The following is a 21,378-nucleotide window of genomic DNA, read 5'->3' as shown; positions in this document are numbered from 1 at the left end:
CAGTGACTAGAATAGTCCGCCAGTGACAGGGACAGTGACTAGAATAGTCCGCCAGTGACAGAGGACAGTGACTAGAATAGTCCGCCAGTGACAGGGACAGTGACTAGAATAGAATAGTCCGCCAGTGACAAGGACAGTGACTAGAATAGTCCGCCAGTGACAGAGGACAGTGACTAGAATAGTCCGCCAGTGACAGGGGACAGTGACTAGAATAGTCCGCCAGTGACAGTGACTAGAATAGTCCGCCAGTGACAGAGGACAGTGACTAGAATAGTCCGCCAGTGACAGAGGGCAGTGACTAGAATAGTCCGCCAGTGACAGGGGACAGTGACTAGAATAGACCGCCAGTGACAGGGACAGTGACTAGAATAGTCCGCCAGTGACAGGGGCAGTGTCTAGAATAGTCCGCCAGTGACAGGGACAGTGACTAGAATAGTCCACCAGTGACAGAGGACAGTGACTAGAATAGTCCGCCAGTGACAGAGGACAGTGACTAGAATAGTCCGCCAGTGACAGGGGACAGTGACTAGAATAGTCCGCCAGTGACAGTGACTAGAATAGTCCGCCAGTGACAGAGGACAGTGACTAGAATAGTCCGCCAGTGACAGAGGGCAGTGACTAGAATAGTCCGCCAGTGACAGGGGACAGTGACTAGAATAGTCCGCCAGTGACAGGGACAGTGACTAGAATAGTCCGCCAGTGACAGGGGCAGTGTCTAGAATAGTCCGCCAGTGACAGGGACAGTGACTAGAATAGTCCACCAGTGACAGAGGACAGTGACTAGAATAGTCCGCCAGTGACAGAGGGCACGGAGTAGAATAGTCCGCCAGTGATAGAGGACAGTGACTAGAATAGTCCGCCAGTGACAGGGGGCCGTGACTAGAATAGTCCGCCAGTGACAGGGACAGTGACTAGAATAGTCCGCCAGTGACAGGGACAGTGACTAGAATAGTTCGCCAGTGACTGAGGACAGTGACTAGAATAGTCCGCCAGTGACAGGGACAGTGACTAGAATAGTCCGCCAGTGACAGAGGACAGTGACTAGAATAGTCCGCCAGTGACAGGGACAGTGACTAGAATAGTCCGCCAGTGACAGGGACAGTGACTAGAATAGTCCGCCAGTGACAGAGGCAGTGACTAGAATAGTCCGCCAGTGACAGAGGACAGTGACTAGAATAGTTCGCTAGTGACTGAGGACAGTGACTAGAATAGTCCGCCAGTGACAGAGGACAGTGACTAGAATAGTCCGCCAGTGACTGGGACAGTGACTAGAATAATCCGCCAGTGACAGGGACAGTGACTAGAATAGTCTGGCAGTGACAGGGGCAGTGACTAGAATAGTCCGCCAGTGACAGGGGCAGTGACTAGAATAGTCCGCCAGTGACAGGGGACAGTGACTAGAATAGTCCGCCAGTGACAGAGGACAGTGACTAGAATAGTCCGCCAGTGACAGAGGGCAGTGACTAGAATAGTCCGCCAGTGACAGGGGACAGTGACTAGAATAGTCCGCCAGTGACAGGGACAGTGACTAGAATAGTCCGCCAGTGACAGGGGCAGTGTCTAGAATAGTCCGCCAGTGACAGGGACAGTGACTAGAATAGTCCGCCAGTGACAGAGGACAGTGACTAGAATAGTCCGCCAGTGACTGAGGGCACGGAGTAGAATAGTCCGCCAGTGACAGAGGACAGTGACTAGAATAGTCCGCCAGTGACAGGGGGCCGTGACTAGAATAGTCCGCCAGTGACAGGGACAGTGACTAGAATAGTCCGCCAGTGACAGGGACAGTGACTAGAATAGTTCGCTAGTGACTGAGGACAGTGACTAGAATAGTCCGCCAGTGACAGGGACAGTGACTAGAATAGTCCGCCAGTGACAGGGACAGTGACTAGAATAGTCCGCCAGTGACAGAGGACAGTGACTAGAATAGTCCGCCAGTGACAGGGACAGTGACTAGAATAGTCCGCCAGTGACAGGGACAGTGACTAGAATAGTCCGCCAGTGACAGGGACAGTGACTAGAATAGTCCGCCAGTGACAGAGGACAGTGACTAGAATAGTCCGCCAGTGACAGGGACAGTGACTAGAATAGAATAGTCCGCCAGTGACAGGGACAGTGACTAGAATAGTCCGCCAGTGACAGAGGACAGTGACTAGAATAGTCCGCCAGTGACAGGGGACAGTGACTAGAATAGTCCGCCAGTGACAGTGACTAGAATAGTCCGCCAGTGACAGAGGACAGTGACTAGAATAGTCCGCCAGTGACAGAGGGCAGTGACTAGAATAGTCCGCCAGTGACAGGGGACAGTGACTAGAATAGTCCGCCAGTGACAGGGACAGTGACTAGAATAGTCCGCCAGTGACAGGGGCAGTGTCTAGAATAGTCCGCCAGTGACAGGGACAGTGACTAGAATAGTCCACCAGTGACAGAGGACAGTGACTAGAATAGTCCGCCAGTGACAGAGGACAGTGACTAGAATAGTCCGCCAGTGACAGGGGACAGTGACTAGAATAGTCCGCCAGTGACAGAGGACAGTGACTAGAATAGTCCGCCAGTGACAGAGGGCAGTGACTAGAATAGTCCGCCAGTGACAGGGGACAGTGACTAGAATAGTCCGCCAGTGACAGGGACAGTGACTAGAATAGTCCGCCAGTGACAGGGGCAGTGTCTAGAATAGTCCGCCAGTGACAGGGACAGTGACTAGAATAGTCCACCAGTGACAGAGGACAGTGACTAGAATAGTCCGCCAGTGACAGAGGGCACGGAGTAGAATAGTCCGCCAGTGATAGAGGACAGTGACTAGAATAGTCCGCCAGTGACAGGGACAGTGACTAGAATAGTCCGCCAGTGACAGGGACAGTGACTAGAATAGTTCGCCAGTGACTGAGGACAGTGACTAGAATAGTCCGCCAGTGACAGGGACAGTGACTAGAATAGTCCGCCAGTGACAGAGGACAGTGACTAGAATAGTCCGCCAGTGACAGAGGACAGTGACTAGAATAGTCCGCCAGTGACAGGGACAGTGACTAGAATAGTCCGCCAGTGACAGGGACAGTGACTAGAATAGTCCGCCAGTGACAGAGGCAGTGACTAGAATAGTCCGCCAGTGACAGAGGACAGTGACTAGAATAGTTCGCTAGTGACTGAGGACAGTGACTAGAATAGTCCGCCAGTGACAGAGGACAGTGACTAGAATAGTCCGCCAGTGACTGGGACAGTGACTAGAATAATCCGCCAGTGACAGGGACAGTGACTAGAATAGTCTGGCAGTGACAGGGGCAGTGACTAGAATAGTCCGCCAGTGACAGGGGCAGTGACTAGAATAGTCCGCCAGTGACAGAGGACAGTGACTAGAATAATCCGCCAGTGACAGGGGCAGTGACTAGAATAGTCCGCCAGTGACAGGGACAGTGACTAGAATAATCCGCCAGTGACAGGGACAGTGACTAGAATAGTCCGCCAGTGACAGGGGCAGTGACTAGAATAGTCCGCCAGTGACAGGGGCAGTGACTAGAATAATCCGCCAATGACACGGACAGTGACTAGAATAATCCGCCAGTGACAGGGGCAGTGACTAGAATAGTCCACCAGTGACAGAGGGTAGTGACTAGAATAGTCCGCCAGTGGCAGGGGCAGTGACTAGAATAGTCCGCCAGTGACAGAGGACAGTGACTAGAATAGTCCGCCAGTGACAGAGGACAGTGTCTAGAATAGTCCACCAGTGACAGGGGCAGTGACTAGAATAGTCCGCCAGTGACAGAGGACAGTGTCTAGAATAGTCCGCCAGTGACAGGGGCAGTGACTAGAATAGTCCGCCAGTGACAGGGGCAGTGACTAGAATAGTCCGCCAGTGACAGAGGACAGTGTCTAGAATAGTCCGCCAGTGACAGAGGACACGGACTAGAATTGATAAAGGGCTCCAAGTCCGTGGGTCCCGATAATTCACAAGGGAACGGAGTCGGGACTGGGTTTTCCGAGGTTCAAAAATGAACGAATTCTTTTTAAACAGGTCCATCAAAATGGCACGGCGGGAACCCATGGCCTTTGACATGTTGCCAAAACAAGCAGAGTACTTGAAGACTGCGGTCTTTCAGCACTTAGCCTCACCAGGAGGTTGAGGGTTTAAAAGTCGGGCTCTTGTTCATTAAAGAGGTTAAGTCATCGAGTTGGGAAGGGTTTGAGTTTCTGCAAACTGTCTATGCCAATTCCCCAGCACGATCGGTGCTGCGTCACATGCTATCTGCTCAGTGTTATCTTTCAGCTTTTAATGTTAGTTTGTAAAAATAAAGAAAATTGCTCCCTCTTTTTAATTTACATTTGACCGGAAGGTTCATTCTGTAGCTGGGAGACTAGCTAACCCGCCCCCAGGCCTCTGTCTGTGTGCTCTGTAACAGGCCGTGAGGAAATGAGCGAGAACAGTCTGGGACCATTCCACCCCTGTGTCAAAGCACCTCGCCCTGATTGGACAGCTCGCAGTGGGATCCCGGGATCAGGGACCTTCTCCCCTCGCGTGCCCACTCGCGGATAAACTACAAACAGATTCCCAAAGCAGGAGTTCACTGTTTTGTTACGGAGGAAAGACAGGGAGGAATCTCCCTGGGAAAGTGGGGTCACGGTTCTGGGCCCGTACCCTAGCATTTTACAACACATTTCCTGCTGCATTGCCAGAACTGCGAGTATATGTATCAGGAAAGGATGAACCGGCTGGGTCTCTTGAAAAGAAAAGGCTGAGGGGTGACCTAATAGAGGTCTTTAAAGTTACGAAAGGTTTTGATAGAGTGTATACAGAGAGAGTGTTTCCACTTGTGGGGAAGAGTATAACTAGAGGCCATCAATATCAGATAGTCACCAAGAAATCCAATGGGGAATTCAGGAGAAACTTCTTGACCCAGAGAGCGGTGAGAATGTGGAACTCGCTGCCACAGGGAGGGGTTGAGGCGAATAGTATCGATGTATTTAAGGGGAGGCTGGACAAGCCAATGGGGGAGAAGGGAATAGAGGGTTATGCTGATAGATTTAGATGAGGAAAGACGGGAGGAGGCTCGAGTGGGGCATAAACGCCGGCATGGACTGGTTGGGCCCAATGGCCTGTTTCTGGGCCGTATATCCCGTGGTGTGTGGTAAAGCTCTGATGTTTACGTGTAGTTATAAATATGACAAGGCGGTTTTGTAGTGGCATGTCTTGAACCCCAAGTTTTCTTTGATTATACAGTTCAAATGTAATAAACATTGCAGCACAATCCCAGACGTTTCTGAAGCAGGTATACACACATAAACATACAGTTAGTCGTGTTTATTTACCCTCTCTTGCTCTTGCCATGAAACTATTATCGACGGATGACTGCGAGCCGCCGGTTTGTATGGAAAGTTATCTCGAAGCGACCACATGAATAGGAGATGGGAATTTGGTGTTCCTGACACAGTGGGTTGAATTGTAAATCTTACAAGTCATCCCGAGGAATCGCAGATCAATTGAGGTTTCAGGCAAACTTCAGGAGTATCCAGCGATGCAGCCACGCAGTCATGGGTAGCCAGCAATGCAGCCAGGAATATCCAGCAATGCAGTCAGGGGAAGCCAGCAATGCAGCCAGGAATATCCAGCAATGCAGTCAGAGGTAGCCAGCAATGCAGTCAGGGGTAGCCAGCAATGCAGCCAGGAATATCCAGCAATGCAGTCAGAGGTAGCCAGCAATGCAGTCAGGGGTAGCCAGCAATGCAGCCAGGAATATCCAGCAATGCAGTCAGAGGTAGCCAGCAATGCAGTCAGGGGTAGCCAGCAATGCAGCCAGGAATATCCAGCAATGCAGTCAGAGGTAGCCAGCAATGCAGTCAGGGGTAGCCAGCAATGCAGCAAGGAATATCCAGCAATGCAGTCAGGGGTAGCCAGCAATGCAGTAATGCAGTCAGGAGGTTTGTGTGCAACATCGCGAGTTGGGAGCTGGCAATCTGAGTTCATTCTGGATACAGCGGAAGACTCAAAGTTATACACAGCTCATCCCATTTGCATACCATCCCTGCAGAATGTCCTTTACACAATGCTGGTTTAAATGCTGAGTTACTGGGTCAACACGTGTTCACATGGATATTCTGGGATAAGGATCTGTAATGGCCTGATCCTCATCGCTATCGTGTGAACACAGTCACACTTATACTGGTGCCAGTTGTCAGTGTTTGAGATACGTTTAACTCACAAACATTGATAAGATCACCTCCCCTTAATTCGAGGCTGCTATATATTTATATCCAGCATCGTCTATCAATATATGTATATGTGCGTATTGTACACAGAATCTGGAACCCTCGGGACCGAGGCCGTTCCGGACTTTCGATCGTCTTCCTGACGTCACGAATCCGGAAACATCCGAGCCCAGGTTCGGGTATTTCCGGATTTCGGAATGTCAGGAAGTGGGGGGTGGGGGGGGTCCCGCCGAGGAGCTGTTGGGACGGGCTGGCGAGGAGGCCCCGAGGTAAGGGCAGCGGCAGTGAGCGGGGCGAGGGGCAGTGAGGCCCGAGGTCATCAGGGTCAGCGGGTCCAGATTCCGGAACATTCCGGATTCCGAAACTCTGGATTTTCGACGCTGCACCTGTACGTATATATAGACATAATGTAAATGCTCAACTTCTGGAATCTGGAATAACCCGGGGCATAGATTTAAAGTAATTGTTAAAAGGTTTAGAGGGTATTTGAGGGGAAATGTCTTCGGTGGGGGTCTGGAACTCACGGCCTGAAAAGGTGGTAGAGGCAGAAACCCTCACCACATTTAAAAAGTACTTGGATGAGCACTTGAAGTGCCGTAACCCACAGGGCTACGGACCAAGAGCTGGAAAGCGGGATTAGGCTGGGTAGCTCTTTGTCGGCCGGTGCGGACACAATGGGCCGAATGGCCTCCAGTGTGCTGTAACTTTCTATGATATGATTTACATGACGAACATTCAGTAAGAGAGCCTGTAATGTCTTAAAGGGTAACACCACAGTGCCCTCTATTTAAAGATATCAAGTGACACTCATTCAATTTATCATTGGCCTCTGTGTCCTCTCTTGAAGTGCCGTAACCTACAGGGCTACGGACCAAGAGCTGGAAAGTGGGATTAGGCTGGGTAGCTCTTGGTCGAATGGGCCAAATGGCCTCCTTCTGTGCCTAAGTGTCTATGATTCTATAACGAGCATTTGGAGACTCGGGAAGCGGTTGCTCCGAGTTGAAGTAATGAGGACTCACACTGCGCACTTCACAACGATGCCACCAGCAATGATGATGAATTTTCTTTTTACCTGCACAAGAAGTTCCAGCTTCCTGTCGTCGAGGAGGTGGACCTGACATCGACGCCCCTCCGTCATCTGAAAGAGAGCAGAGGCAACAGTCAGACCCCGGCAACGTGGGCGAGTAATGGGGACAGAGAGACACACAAGAGACACACAGTACGGCACTGACCCTGTGAGCCCCAACACACCTCACTGCCGTCGCACCGAGACGCCTCAGGGAAAGGACTTTGTCGGCAGCGTTCCGGAGTCACACAACTCTGTAGACCGAGCTTTCTGGCTGATCACTAACAGCGTAGGCTCACACTACACATCACACACCCAGCACACACACACAGTCTGGCACCAACCCCAAAGGAAATCCTTCGCGAAGCAGACTTCCTATAAATGTCAAGCAGCCACCACTGCACAATAAATTGCTCTGCGGTATTATGTTTTAACGGGAAGTTTAATGGTAGATCCTTTCTTTATATTCCTGCTTTCGCCATAGAGAATCTGTTTGCTCGCCCCATGAAAATGGATGTCAACAACTCCGGCCGTGTTGGAGACCATCGGGCGTGCTGTAAAAGGCAGGCTGGATCTGCGCTTCTCAAATGGTCTCTGTTACAGGTACAAGAGAAAATAAACCATTCCTTCCATGAATTGTCCATAGCTCAGTTCCAGCAATCTACACTTCCTGCCCGAATTCGATACTGTGGCGTGACTTCTGTATCACTTTAAAACTTCAGAATTGAGTTTCTCAGTGCCAGACTGTGTCCTGTACTGTGTCAGCTGGTCTTAACTTGGGCACTAGATTGATTCCTGGGATGAGAGGGTTGTCCTATGAGGAGAGATTGAGTAGAATGGGCCGATACTCTCTGGAGTTTAGAAGAATGAGAGGTGATCTCATTGAAACAGACAAGATTCTGAGGGGGATTGACAGGGTAGATGCAGGGAGGATGTTTCCCCCGGGCTGGGGAGTCTAGAACCAGGGGTCACAGTCTCAGGATAAGGGGTCAACCATTTAGGAGTGTGATGAGGAGGAATTTCTTCACTGAGGGGGGTGAATCTTTGGAATTCTCTGCCCCAGAGGGCTGTGGAGGCTCAGTCATTGAGTATATTCAAGGCTGAGATCGATAGATTTTTGGGCATGAACGGAATCAAGGGATATGGGGATCGGGCGGGAAAGTGGAGTTGAGGTCGAAGATCAGCCATGATCTTATTGAATGGTGGAGCAGGCTCGAGGGGCCTTGTGGCCGACTCCTGCTCCTAATTCATGTTCTTAGTGCACATGCTGCACTTAAGTCTGAGTTAGTCCCGTGGCTACGGAGGGGGAAACATTAGCCAGGCCTCCTAGTGCTGAGCACAGGCTGCTGGGAAGTACGTGCAGAAACGTGGCGAGCCCGGGGTGGGTTTGGCCATGATCCCCATCCGATGCTAGAATAGCCAGCTGATACTCAGTCCGGGAAATTCAACTCCACGGCGCCCGATAAACACAGCGCCCGTTTACACCGCGGCCGTTGTACACGGCGCCCGATATATACGCCGCCCGTTGTACGCGGTGCCCGTTGTACGCGGCGCCCGATGTGCACAGCGCCCGATGTACACGGAGCCCGTTATACATGGCGTCCGTTATACACGCTGTGCGTTATACACGGCGCCCGATATACACGCCGCCCAATATACACGCCGCCTGTTATACGCACCGCCCGATATACACCGCGGTCGTTGTACACGGCACCCGATATACGCGGCGCCCGTTATACACGCTGTGCGTTATACACGGCGCCCGATATACACGCCGCCCAATATACACGCCGCCTGTTATACGCACCGCCCGATATACACCGCGGTCGTTGTACACGGCACCCGATATACGCGGCGCCCGTTGTACGCGGTGCCCGTTGTACGCGGTGCCCGATGTGCATGACGCCCGATGTACACGGAGCCCGATATACAAGGCGTCTGTTATACACACCGCCCGATATACACGCCGCCCATTATACGCGCCGCCCGATACGCCTGATATACGCGCCGCCCGATATACACTGCGCCAGATGTACACGGAGCCTGATATACACCGCGCCTGTTATACACCGCGCCCGATATACACCGCGCCCGATATACACCGCGCCCAATGTACACGGAGCCTGATATACACCGCGCCTGTTATACACCGCGCCCGATATACACCGCGCCCAATATACACGGAGCCTGATATACACCGCGCCATTGACTGCAAGGGAGTACGGCAACATCGTGGTTATGTTACTGGGCCAGTAATGCAAAGGTCGGATTTATAATCCAAAGACGCGAGTTCAAATCCCACCATGGCAGCTGGGGAATAATTAAATAAATCTGGTAAAAAGCCAGTGTCAGTAATGGTGAGCATGAAACTACCGGATTGTCGTCAAAACCCATCTGGGTCATTAATGTCCTTTCGGGAAGGAAATCTGCCGCCCTTACCCGGTCTGGCCTATATGTGACTCCAGACCCACAGCAATGTGGTTGACTGTTAACTGCCCTCTGAAATGCCAATACCAAATCTCTACATCGAAGTATAACAGCACTTCACCACACGGACTGCAGCGGTTCAAGAAGGCGGCTCACCACCACCTTCTCCAGGGGCAATAGGGATGGGCAATAAATGCCGGCCTTGCCAGCGACGCCCACATCCCAGGAGCGAATAAAATCAAGTGCCCACAAATCATACCCCTGTGTGAATAATTGCCTTCAGGAGAGGGCGGGGAGATTTATTTTTCTCAGTGTATTCTACAAATAACATTGCCAAATACACCAACTGTTTCTTCTCAAACACGCATTTACAACAAATTAGGGTTTTCCTCTTTATTTGTCGTTATCATTTTATTGAAGGTGAGCAAAGCCACTGCTCTGTGCTTTTTAAACCGGAAAATGGAAAGAACTGTGGAATGTGATCTCCAAAATACTGGTTCCAAAAAAAATTTAAATCCCCGAATTTGGGTAACAAGAACCGAACTTGCCTTTCGCAGTCACTGTGAGGTACTGGCTCTCGATCTGGGCCTGGTAGGTTTTGGCCGAGGTCGCGTGCCTTTGTAAAGATGTCGGGCACCGTCAGTAGAATGCCCGCACATCTGAATTCGACACTCCTCCGCGTGAAGCGTCGCAGCAGAACAGCAGATTCCTGCTTTTGTTGTGCAGAGAAAGTGCGCGGGTCCCTTGGAAACGTTCCGGCAGCTCAAACGGCATTTACAGGAGGCGCGCTCCGAGAGACTGACTGGGTTCGTTCCTTTAAAGGGCTTCGAGAACAGAAGGCAGCAGAATAAATCTTTGCTGCTGTAAACCACGGTTGTCAGTCCAAATCGTTTCTCTCACCCACTTTCCCCCCCTCCAACAACCCCGTCAAACCTTGGGAATTCCTCAAGGCAAGGTTAGTTCGAATTCTCGCTGTTGGAAAAAATACATTGCAGGCTTGGTTTTTTGATAACTGGCCTTGACCAGTGTGCTTGCATTACTTTAGTCAATTCATGCTGAGCTTCAAATCTAACATAAGGCTCAGACTTCAGTCAAATACTCTGCCTAAATATTTACACAGTGTACTTCAGAAAGTGCTCCTTCTAAAAGGCAGACAGTATGTTTGCACAGTGCCTGTTCTCAGAACGTGAGAGGGACCATACCGCCAGTGTGTGCTCAAACATTATTCTCGCTCGCCATTGTTTGACAGTCGCAACATACTGTATGCCGGCTCGATCTCAAGCCTCACTTGTGGATGAGAAGAAATAGCCTGCGTTGAGTAGAGCAGGACCCTGATCGGTCTTTCCGATGAGACGTTAAACCGAGGCCCCGCCTGCTCTCTCAGGTGGACGTAAAAGATCCCATGGCACTATTTTGGAAGAAGAGCAGGGGAGTTATCCCCGGTGTCCTGGGGCCAATGTTTATCCCTCAATCAACATCACTAACACCAGCTCTGTCGAAGGGTCGTCGGCCTAAAACGTTAGCTCTGTTTCTCTCTCCACAGATGCTGCCTGACCCGCTGAGTATTTCCAGCATTTTCTGCTTTTACTTCAGATTTCCAGCATCCCCGCGGTATTTGGCTTTTTTTGGTAACAAAAAACAGATTATCCGGTCATTATCACATTGCTGTGTGTGGGAGCTTGCTGTGCGCAAATTGCTGCTGTGTTTCCCACATTACAACAGTGACCACACTCCAACAGTACTTGATTGGCTGTAAAGCGCTTTGGGACATCTGGTGATCATGAAAGGCGCTATATAAATGCAAGTCTTTCTTGCAACAGAGGCAGATCTAACACGTTGACTGAGTTAAAGGGACACCCCCTCCACGAAAGAAAAGGAGTTTTTCCAAACACCATTTGTTTTGTTTGGGGATAGGACACAGAGCCAAAAAAAGACATATTATTTTTGACATTTTTACATCATAAGAAAGTCATGTCATCATGTGGTTCACACTACTGTTTGATTTAAACGAACAAAAAAAGTTTGCCAAACACTTGTTGATGAATAGAATTTATCCCCAATAGCTAAAAATAAATGAAAGGTGAAGGTGCTCCCACAGTGCTGTTAGGGAGGGAGTTCCAGGATTGTGACCCAGCGACGATGAAGGAATGGCCGATATATTTCCCAGTCAGGATGGTGTGTGACTGGGAGGGGAACGTGGAGGTGGTGGTGTTCCCATGCGCCTGCTGCCCTTGTCCTTCGAGGGGGCGACGGGTTTGGGGTCTCAGGTAGATGTGACTATGCTATTGAACCGAATTCATCCCGTCAAATGGGCTTTTTTTGGTGTTATCAATGGCAGACAGCACTGATAGTGGGCCATAGCAGGCAGTACTGATGCTTTTTATACAGGCTGTTCAGCGAACTGTGCTGCATAAGCATTGCCGTCTACTTCTGCATTTTCCTGGTCCTTCGGGCTTTGTTGTACTTTGTGTCAGTACCTTCGCAGCTCGTGAATTTGCAGAGCAACTTAACGAAGCTACAGGTATTGAACAGGACGGCCTCACCTGCTCCCGTTATCCTTCTGTGATTTTAGTCAATGTCCAAGTGCACAGAATAATCATCATCATAGGCGGTCCCTCGGGGTCGAGGATGACTTGTTTCCACACTCAAAATCACTTCTCAGGTGACCGATGAGCTCATTTTAAAGGGTGGAAGATGCCTGTGGGTGGATTTTTTTAACGTGGGGTGACCGTTGCACACCAGCCACCACACGGGCTTGACAGAGCGAGGTCTTGGTCCAGTGGCAAGGGTTAACCAGGACGACTGGAGACCAGCTCTGCTGCATGTGCCAATACATACACACACACTCAATCATACTCGTACTGCCCTCCTTCCCACAGGACACCTCTCTACGCGGGATTCACAGTACGCAGTGTGAGCCTCACCACCTCACAACTGGCCCTCGGGCTTGTCCACACTGCTCCACCTCTGGGCTCCAACCTCTCCACTCCTCTGTGCCTCGTCTGTCCGCTCCTCACCCATCCCTCCCTCTGCTCCTCACCCATCCCTCCCTCCGCTCCTCACCCATCCTTCCCTCCGCTCCTCGCCACTCCCAACCCCCGCTCCTCGCCCGTCCCTCCCTCCGCTCCTCACCCATCCCTCCCTCTGCTCCTCACCCATCCCTCCCTCCGCTCCTCACCCATCCCTCCCTCCGCTCCTCGCCACTCCCAACCCCCGCTCCTCGCCTGTCCCTCCCTCCGCTCCTCACCCATCCCTCCCTCCGCTCCTCGCCACTCCCAACCCCCGCTCCTCACCCATCCCTCCCTCCGCTCCCCGCCACCTCCACTTCTCGCCCGTCCCTCCCTCTGCTCCTCGCCCGTCCCTCCCTCCGCTCCCCGCCACCTCCACTCCTCGCCCATCCCTCCCTCCGCTCCTCGCCCGCCCCTCCCTCCGCTCCTCGCCCGTCCCTCCCTCCGCTCCTCGCCCGTCCCTCCCTCCGCTCGTCCCTCCCTCCGCTCCTCGCCCGCCCCTCCCTCCGCTCCTCGCCCGTCCCTCCCTCCCTCCGCTCCTCGCCCGTCCCTCTCTCCGCTCCTCGCCCGTCCCTCCCTCCGCTCCTCGCCCGCCCCTCCCTCCGCTCCTCGCCCGTCCCTCCCTCCGCTCCTCGCCCGTCCCTCCCTCCGCTCCCCGCCACCTTCACTCCTCGCCCATCCCTCCCTCCGCTCCCCGCCACCTCCACTCCTCGCCCATCCCTCCCTCCGCTCCTCGCCCGTCCCTCCCTCCGCTCCTCGCCCGCCCCTCCCTCCGCTCCTCGCCCGTCCCTCCCTCCGCTCCTCGCCCGTCCCTCCCTCCGCTCCTCGCCCGCCCCTCCCTCCGCTCCTCGCCCGCCCCTCCCTCCGCTCCTCGCCCGTCCCTCCCTCCGCTCCCCGCCACCTCCACTCCTCGCCCGTCCCTCCCTCCGCTCCTCGCCCGTCCCTCCCTCCGCTCCTCGCCCGTCCTTCCCTCCGCTCCTCGCCCGTCCCTCCCTCCGCTCCTCGCCCGCCCCTCCCTCCGCTCCTCGCCCGTCCCTCCCTCCGCTCCTCGCCCGTCCCTCCCTCCGCTCCTCGCCCGTCCCTCCCTCCGCTCCTCGCCCGTCCCTCCCTCCGCTCCTCGCCCGTCCCTCCCTCCGCTCCTCGCCCGCCCCTCCCTCCACTCCTCGCCCGTCCCTCCCTCCGCTCCTCGCCCGTCCCTCCCTCCGCTCCTCGCCCGTCCTTCCCTCCGCTCCTCGCCCGTCCCTCCCTCCGCTCCTCGCCCGCCCCTCCCTCCGCTCCTCGCCCGCCCCTCCCTCCGCTCCTCGCCCGTCCCTCCCTCCGCTCCTCGCCCGTCCCTCCCTCCGCTCCTCGCCCGTCCCTCCCTCCGCTCCTCGCCCGTCCCTCCCTCCACTCCTCGCCCATCCCTCCCTCCGCTCCTCGCCCGTCCCTCCCTCCGCTCCTCGCCCGTCCTTCCCTCCGCTCCTCGCCCGTCCCTCCCTCCGCTCCTCGCCCGCCCCTCCCTCCGCTCCTCGCCCGCCCCTCCCTCCGCTCCTCGCCCGTCCCTCCCTCCGCTCCTCGCCCGCCCCTCCCTCCGCTCCTCGCCCGTCCCTCCCTCCGCTCCTCGCCCGTCCCTCCCTCCCTCCGCTCCTCGCCCGTCCCTCCCTCCGCTCCTCGCCCGTCCCTCCCTCCGCTCCCTCCCTCCGCTCCTCGCCCGTCCCTCCCTCCGCTCCTCGCCCGTCCCTCCCTCCGCTCCTCGCCCGCCCCTCCCTCCGCTCCTCGCCCGTCCCTCCCTCCGCTCCTCGCCCGCCCCTCCCTCCGCTCCTCGCCCGTCCCTCCCTCCGCTCCTCGCCCGTCCCTCCCTCCGCTCCTCGCCCGTCCCTCCCTCCGCTCCTCGCCCGTCCCTCCCTCCGCTCCTCGTCGCTTCCAACCTCCGTTCCTCGCTGCTTCACAGCTTCGATCACAGGACAGGAATCAAACTGAAGGCAGCAGAAGTGTCTCAAGCGGAGTCCGCAGACCAGAGAGGAGGCGACCGATTGAGTGGGCCGTGACAGGAACGATCCAGTTCCCCGACCGCCGTTCTAATCACGAGGCAGATATGGAGGAGGAAAACAATTCAGTCTATTCTCGCTCATCCAGAAAGAAAGGACCTGCAGGGCTCTCCTTTGCAGCATCCAGCGTTTCCTGAAGGGTTCGATTAGTCCCACCATCCTGCCCACAAATCCACTCCGCATGTTGATCATTCTTTGCATGAGGAACTTCCTGACATCAGTCTTCAATTATCTCGCTCACCAATCCGATCCCCACCCCTGGTCACGGTTTGATGGCAACTCCTGGTGCAGATTTCAGTTTATTTACTATCGTACAGAATCATGCTACAAAAGCCTTCCCCTTAAATATAAGAATATAAGAATTAGGAGCAGGAGTCGGCCATTCGGCCCCTCGATCCATTCAATAAAATCACAGCTGATCTACCCCAATATATTCACAAGTTTTGCTCCTTCTTTGCGCCCCTCCATTTTGGTTTACATCCCCCAGCCCGAGGTCCCCCCAAGATCGTTCTTCGATGGACGGGCTCGCTGACCCCTCACCCCCTGTGCTCGCTGACCCATCTCCCCCTGTGCTCACTGACCCATCTCCCCCTGTGCTCGCTGACCCATCTCCCCCTGTGCTCACTGACCCCGCACCCCCTGTGCTCGCTGACCCATCACCCCCTGTGCTCACTGACCCCTCACCCCCTGAGCACGCCGACCCCTCACCCCGTGTTCACTCACCCATGACGCCCTGTGCTCGCTGACCCATGACCCCCTGTGCTCTCTGACCTACATTGGCTCCCAGTTAAGCAACGCCTCGATTTTAAAATTCTCATCCTTGTTTACAAATCCCTCCCTGGCCTCGCCCCTCCCTATCTCTGTAATCTCCTCCGACCGCCCCCGAGATGTCTGCACTCCTCTAACTCTGCCCTCTTGAGCATCCCTGATTGTAATCGCTCAACCATTGGCGGCCGTGCCTTCTGTTGCCTGGGCCCCAAGCTCTGGAACTCCCTCCCTAAACCTCTCCGCTTCTCTACCTCTCTTTCCTCCTTCAAGACGCTCCTTAAAACCTACCTCTCATCGGCCCTAACATCTCCTTACGCGGCTTGGTGTTTGTTAATCGCTCGTGTGAAGCGCCTTGGGACGTTTTACTACATTAAAGGCGCTATATAAACGCAGGTTATTGTTGCTGGATGGTGACTGCTGGGTGAGCGTTCAGAGGGGCAGTGGGCCATTGATTCCCCCTCCCCGTGGTGGAGTGCCCGGCCTCTGCTCGTTGCTCCAGATGTAAACCCAGAGACCCGAGCATGGAGAGCGACCGATGATTAATCCATGGTGCGGCACGTTAGCGCCTTCCTTCTCGCCTCCACCCCCCCCCCCCCGCCAATCATTCCCATCCTCTTACTGTGCCCCGAGCGCTGATAGCGGGGTTGGCAACTCTGGTTTGCCGAATTCCTGGAGCTTTCGTCACATGACCACCCGTCTCCGTCAGTCAATCAGTCGATTTCCCCCTCCCCCCACCATCTCCAATATTTTTTATTACTAATCAATGACCAAGCTCTGGAACCCCCTCCGTAAACCTCTCTCGCCTCTCTCTCTCTCTCTTTCCTCCTTCAACACGCTCCTTAAAACCTACCTCTTTGTCACCTGCCGTAATTTCTACTCATGTGGTTCGGTGTCAAATTTCTATCGCGTAACCCTCCTGTGAAGCGCCTGGGGATGTTTCACTACGTTAAAGGCGCTATATAAATACAAGTTGTTGTTGTTCTTAATAGCAATGTGTTGTTCTGAATTCTTAAGCAAAGAACCCTTGAAGCAAATACATTACCAGGCCGCGGGCCCAGTTAAAGGGACCACGCCGTAAAATAAATGAGAAGGAAACAATGTTCCCGGTAATGTTTGTTCTGACCCCGTGCGGCCTCTTTAACAATTTAAACCCGGCTTCCCGAGAGAGCGGGACCCCGGGGGCGATGTGTGGGACCCCGGGGGCGATGTGTGGGACCCCGGGGGTGATGTGTGGGACCCCGGGAGGGCGGGACCCCGGGTGTGATGTGTGGGACCCCGGGAGTGCGGGACCCCGGGGGTGATGTGTGGGACCCCGGTGCTGATGTGTGGGGCCCTGGGGGAGATGTGTAGGACCCCGGGAGTGTGGGACCCCGGGGGTGATGTGTGGGACCCCGGGGGTGATGTGTGGGACCCTGGGAGTGTGGGACCCCGGGGGTGATGTGTGGGACCCCGGGGGTGATGTGCGGGACCCCGGGGGTGATGTGCAGGACCCCGGGGGTGATGTGCGGGACCTTGGGGGTGATGTGTGGGACCCCGGGGGTGATGTGTGGGACCCCGGGGGTGTGGGACCCCGGGGATGATGTGTGGGACCCTGGGGGTGTGGGATCCAGGGGGCGATGTATGGGACCCTGGGGGCGATGTGTGGGACTGTGGGGGTGATGTGTGGGACCCTGGGGGCGATGTGTGGGACCGTGGGGGTGATGTGTGGGACCCCGGGAGTGCGGGATCCTGGGGGCGATGTGTGGGACCCTGGGGGTGATGTGCGGGACCCCGGGGGTGATGTGTGGGAACCCGGGGGCGATGTGTGGGACCCTGGGGGTGATGTGTGGGACCCCGGGGGCGATGTGTGGGATCCCGGGGGCGATGTGTGGGATCCCGGGGGCGATGTGTGGGACCCTGGGGGTGATGTGTGGGACCCCGGGGGCGATGTGTGGGATCCCGGGGGCGATGTGTGGGATCCCGGGGGCGATGTGTGGGACCCTGGGGGCGATGTGTGGGACCCTGGGGGTGATGTGTGGGATCCCGGGGGCGATGTGTGGGATCCCGGGGGCAATGTGTGGGATCCCGGGGGCGATGTGTGGGATCCCGGGGCGCTGCAGGGAACGTTGTCCACGACAATCTGATAATAAACCCAAGTGACGAATCATAAAAACATCAGAAATAGGAGCAGGAGTCGGCCATTCGGCCCCTCGAGCCTGCTCCACCATTCAATGAGATCACGGCTGATCTTCGACCTCAACTCCACTTTCCCGCCCGATCCCCTGGGTCCACTAGAGTCCAAAAATCTATCGATCTCGGCCTTGAATATACTCAACGACTGAGCCTCCACAGCCCTCTGGGGCAGAGAATTCCAAAGATTCACCACCCTCTGAGTGAAGAAATTCCTCCTCATCTCAGTCCTAAATGGCCGCCCCCTTATCCTGAGACTGTGACCCCTGGTTCTGGACTCCTCAACCAACCTCAAACATCAGGTAGTCAAGGCACCAATAATAATAATGACCCTTTCAGCACCGAGCCACAGAGTGTAAGCCTGACTAACAAAATACTTCACGGTCACCTCCGCCGATTCCAGCTCGCACAAGAACGTAACTCCCCAATACGTTGACACGCTGCCCGTGATCCTGTCGCTGCACATCGGCACTCCGGCGTACAGAAATTTAATGCACTTTATTGGAATCGCCCTCTCGGATATTTTAAATTAAATGGATTAGTGCCTCTGTGAAGCTGGCAGGGAAAGCAACTTCAGACAAACGCATCACGTGTTGGTGAATAAGTCGCCTTGCTGTGGAGTTTGACTGTTCACGGTTTCTAGATTAACACATTGAGGAGTTTTTAAAAAATACATTTAAAAAATCTCTACGTGGTCGAGGAAGGAGTTTTTGCAACAATAAAATGTTTGTCCTTTGTTCTGCCTGTAGAGCTGCTGAATTATCGCCAAGTTTACAGCAAAGAGACTTCTAGTAATTGGATTTTAAAACTCCCTTTACAGCCGGTTAACATGACACAAGCTCTAGCTTGCTGCAGAGCTCACACAACACTGCTCTCGTTAGATGCTTTTGCCGAGACTAGCCTTTGTAACACTAACGTACTCTCCATCATCTCCCAGCACGTTCACATGTGAGCACATTGGGATGAATCCTATTAACGAGGCAGCACAACATTAAATCACAGCAGCCAGGCCCCGGGCCTCCAGCTCGTTGTATCCCGTTCCCCGTAAATCCAGGCACTAGCCCCCGCTCCCTGCCAGGATCGCCACAGCATCAGCACGGCTGAAGCCGCTTGCTAACGGCGTGCTGTAGCAACACACACACACTCACACTCACACACTCACACACACACACACACACACTCACACTCTCACACACACACACACACACACTCACACACTCACACACACACACACACACACACACACACACACACACACTCACTCACACACTGTGGCTGCTGTCCAAGGCACTGTCCACCCCAGGAGGAACGCACAACGCAAGCATTCGGCGACCAAGTGAGGAAACATCTGGCGGTACGTACCATCGGACAAACATCAGGAGCGGCTGACCTCCGATGGGGCTCTCGTCAGGTCTGGGCTTGGGGAGAATGCAGGCTGCTCCGCTGTAGGCGCAAAAAAAAACCCCCACACACACAGACTTGGAAGAGGAAGAGACTGGGGGAGGGGAGCAGAGAAAGCAAGAGAGAGAGAGAGAGAGAGAGAGAGGAGCGGGGTGGGGGGGAGGAGGAGAAGCTGAAGGCAGGTCGTGTGAAACTCAGGGACTTCGGAGACAGCAGGAGTGTACGCACAGCTGGAGAGAGAAACAACTGGCCCGCAACTGGCCCACAGAAAGATAGATTCAAGGCAGGAAAGGATGAAAAAAAAAAGAAAAGGCTCTTTTTAAAAAAAAGCCTCACAGCAGACTTAAGAATTGCGGTACTTAACCTCGGCCCCTTAACCTGTGTCAAAAGCCCCTCCGACAGCAGTGCTGGCCACGTTAAGGCTACTAATGCAAAATGTCAACAATAAGCAATCAATTCACAATCTATCGGTGGACCTCCGGCCCTGATACCGATCCCTGGAGCAGCTCGGATGGACAGGGGATTGTGCAGCCCCCCCAGGCCACGCTGGATCCTGGGCCCACGGCACTGGGAGCACAGCGGCACCCCTCCCCGGTAACCATCCCTTCGATGCGTTTTCCAGCCCAGCCCCGTCCCGTCCTCATTCAACAGCCACAGAAAGGCACCGACGGTGGGAGGGGAGGGGAGTGGGGGGTTTCACTGGAGTGCAACAGTGATGTCTTGTATTTGTTAGATTAAAGAAACACATGCATTTATATAGCGCCTTTCACGACCACCGGATATCTCATCGCGCCTTACAGCCAATTCTTAGGCAGCCCCTCGGAATCGAGGAAGACTTGCTTCCACTCTAAAAGTGAGTTCTCAGGTGGCTGAACAGTCCAATACGGGAATTACAGTCTCTGTCACAGGTGGGACAGACAGTGGTTGAGGGAAGGGGCGGGTGGGGAGTCTGGTTTGCCTCAAGCTACTTCCGCTGTCTGCGTTTGCTCTCGGCGACGAGACTCGAGGTGCTCAGCGCCCTCCCGGATGCTCTTCCTCCACTTAGGGCGGTCTTTGGCCAGGGACTCCCAGGTGTCGGTGGGGATGTTGCATCGACTCCAAAAAGGGATGAGTTCTCAGGTGTTTCAATGAAGGACCTAATATTCCAGAGATCCCGAACTACATCCTGAAGGGTGGAAGATGCCTGTGGGTGGATTGTTTTAACGTGGGGTGACCGTTGCACACCAGCCACCACACGGGCTTGACAGAGCGAGGTCTTGGTCCAGTGGCAAGGGTTAACCAGGACGACTGGAGACCAGCTCTGCTGCACGGGCCTAGTGCGCACACATATCGCAGTGTGGGCTGGGCCCGTGCTGCCCCTGGGCCCTCGCCTCTTCTGGGCCCTGATCACGTCCCTCTACAACCGCCCTGACCAATGAAGTACTTCTGGAGTGCAGTCACTGTTGTAATGTGGGAAAAGCGGCAGCCAATTTGCACACAATAAGCTCCCACAAAGATCTCACAGCATTATTTCGAAGATAATCTGTTTTAGTGATGTTGATTGAGGGATAAATATTGGCCCCAGGACACCGGGGATAACTCCCCTGCTCTTCTTCGAAATAGTGCCATGGGATCTTTTACATCCACCTCGGTTCAATGTCCCAGCCGAAAGACGGCACCTCCGACAGTGCGGCGCTCCCTCAGCACTGCACCTCCGACAGTGCAGCACTCCCTCAGTACTGCCCCTCCGACAGTGCGGCACTCCCTCAATACTGCCCCTCCGACAGTGCGGGGCTCCCTCAGCACTGCCCCTCCGACAGTGCGGCGCTCCCTCAGTACTGCCCCTCCGACAGTGCAGCACTCCCTCAGCACTGCCCCTCCGACAGTGCGGCGCTCCCTCAGTACTGCCCCTCCGACAGTGCGGCACTCCCTCAGTACTGCCCCTCCGACAGTGCAGCACTCCCTCAGTACTGCCCCTCCGACAGTGCAGCACTCCCTCAGTACTGCCCCTCCGACAGTGCAGCACTCCCTCAGTACTGCCCCTCCGACAGTGCAGCACTCCCTCAGTACTGCCCCTCCGACAGTGCAGCACTCCCTCAGTACTGCCCCTCCGACAGTGCGGCACTCCCTCAGTACTGCCCCTCCGACAGTGCGGCGCTCCCTCAGCACTGCCCCTCCGACAGTGCAGCGCTCCCTCAGCACTGCCCCTCTGACAGTGCAGCACTCCCTCAGCACTGCACTGGGAGTGCCAGCCTCGAGTGTTGTGCTCAATTTTCTGACTCAGAGGCGAGAGTGCTACCCTAATGAAACTGTCACCATGGAAAATAGCTCGATACAG

At 54.8% G+C, this 21,378-nt stretch overlaps 1 protein-coding gene across 4 annotated transcripts in view; it reads right to left on the bottom strand.

Annotated features, from left to right (window-relative positions):
* The window catches only part of frmd4a (FERM domain containing 4A), an 810,443-nt gene that overhangs the window by 357,867 nt on the left and 431,198 nt on the right, over window positions 1-21,378 (bottom strand). For all 4 annotated transcript variants that reach the window (XM_070897082.1, XM_070897085.1, XM_070897084.1 and 1 more), the window contains one exon: window positions 7,268-7,333. In XM_070897082.1, the coding sequence (XP_070753183.1) occupies window positions 7,268-7,333 (66 nt within the window). The remainder of the gene's footprint in view (window positions 1-7,267; window positions 7,334-21,378) is intronic.

This window comes from Pristiophorus japonicus, chromosome 13 (genome assembly GCF_044704955.1).
Source record: "Pristiophorus japonicus isolate sPriJap1 chromosome 13, sPriJap1.hap1, whole genome shotgun sequence".
Lineage (NCBI taxonomy): Eukaryota > Metazoa > Chordata > Chondrichthyes > Pristiophoridae > Pristiophorus > Pristiophorus japonicus.
The sequence above is the reverse complement of the archived record's forward strand: the minus strand, read 5'-3'. Positions and strand labels throughout refer to the sequence as shown.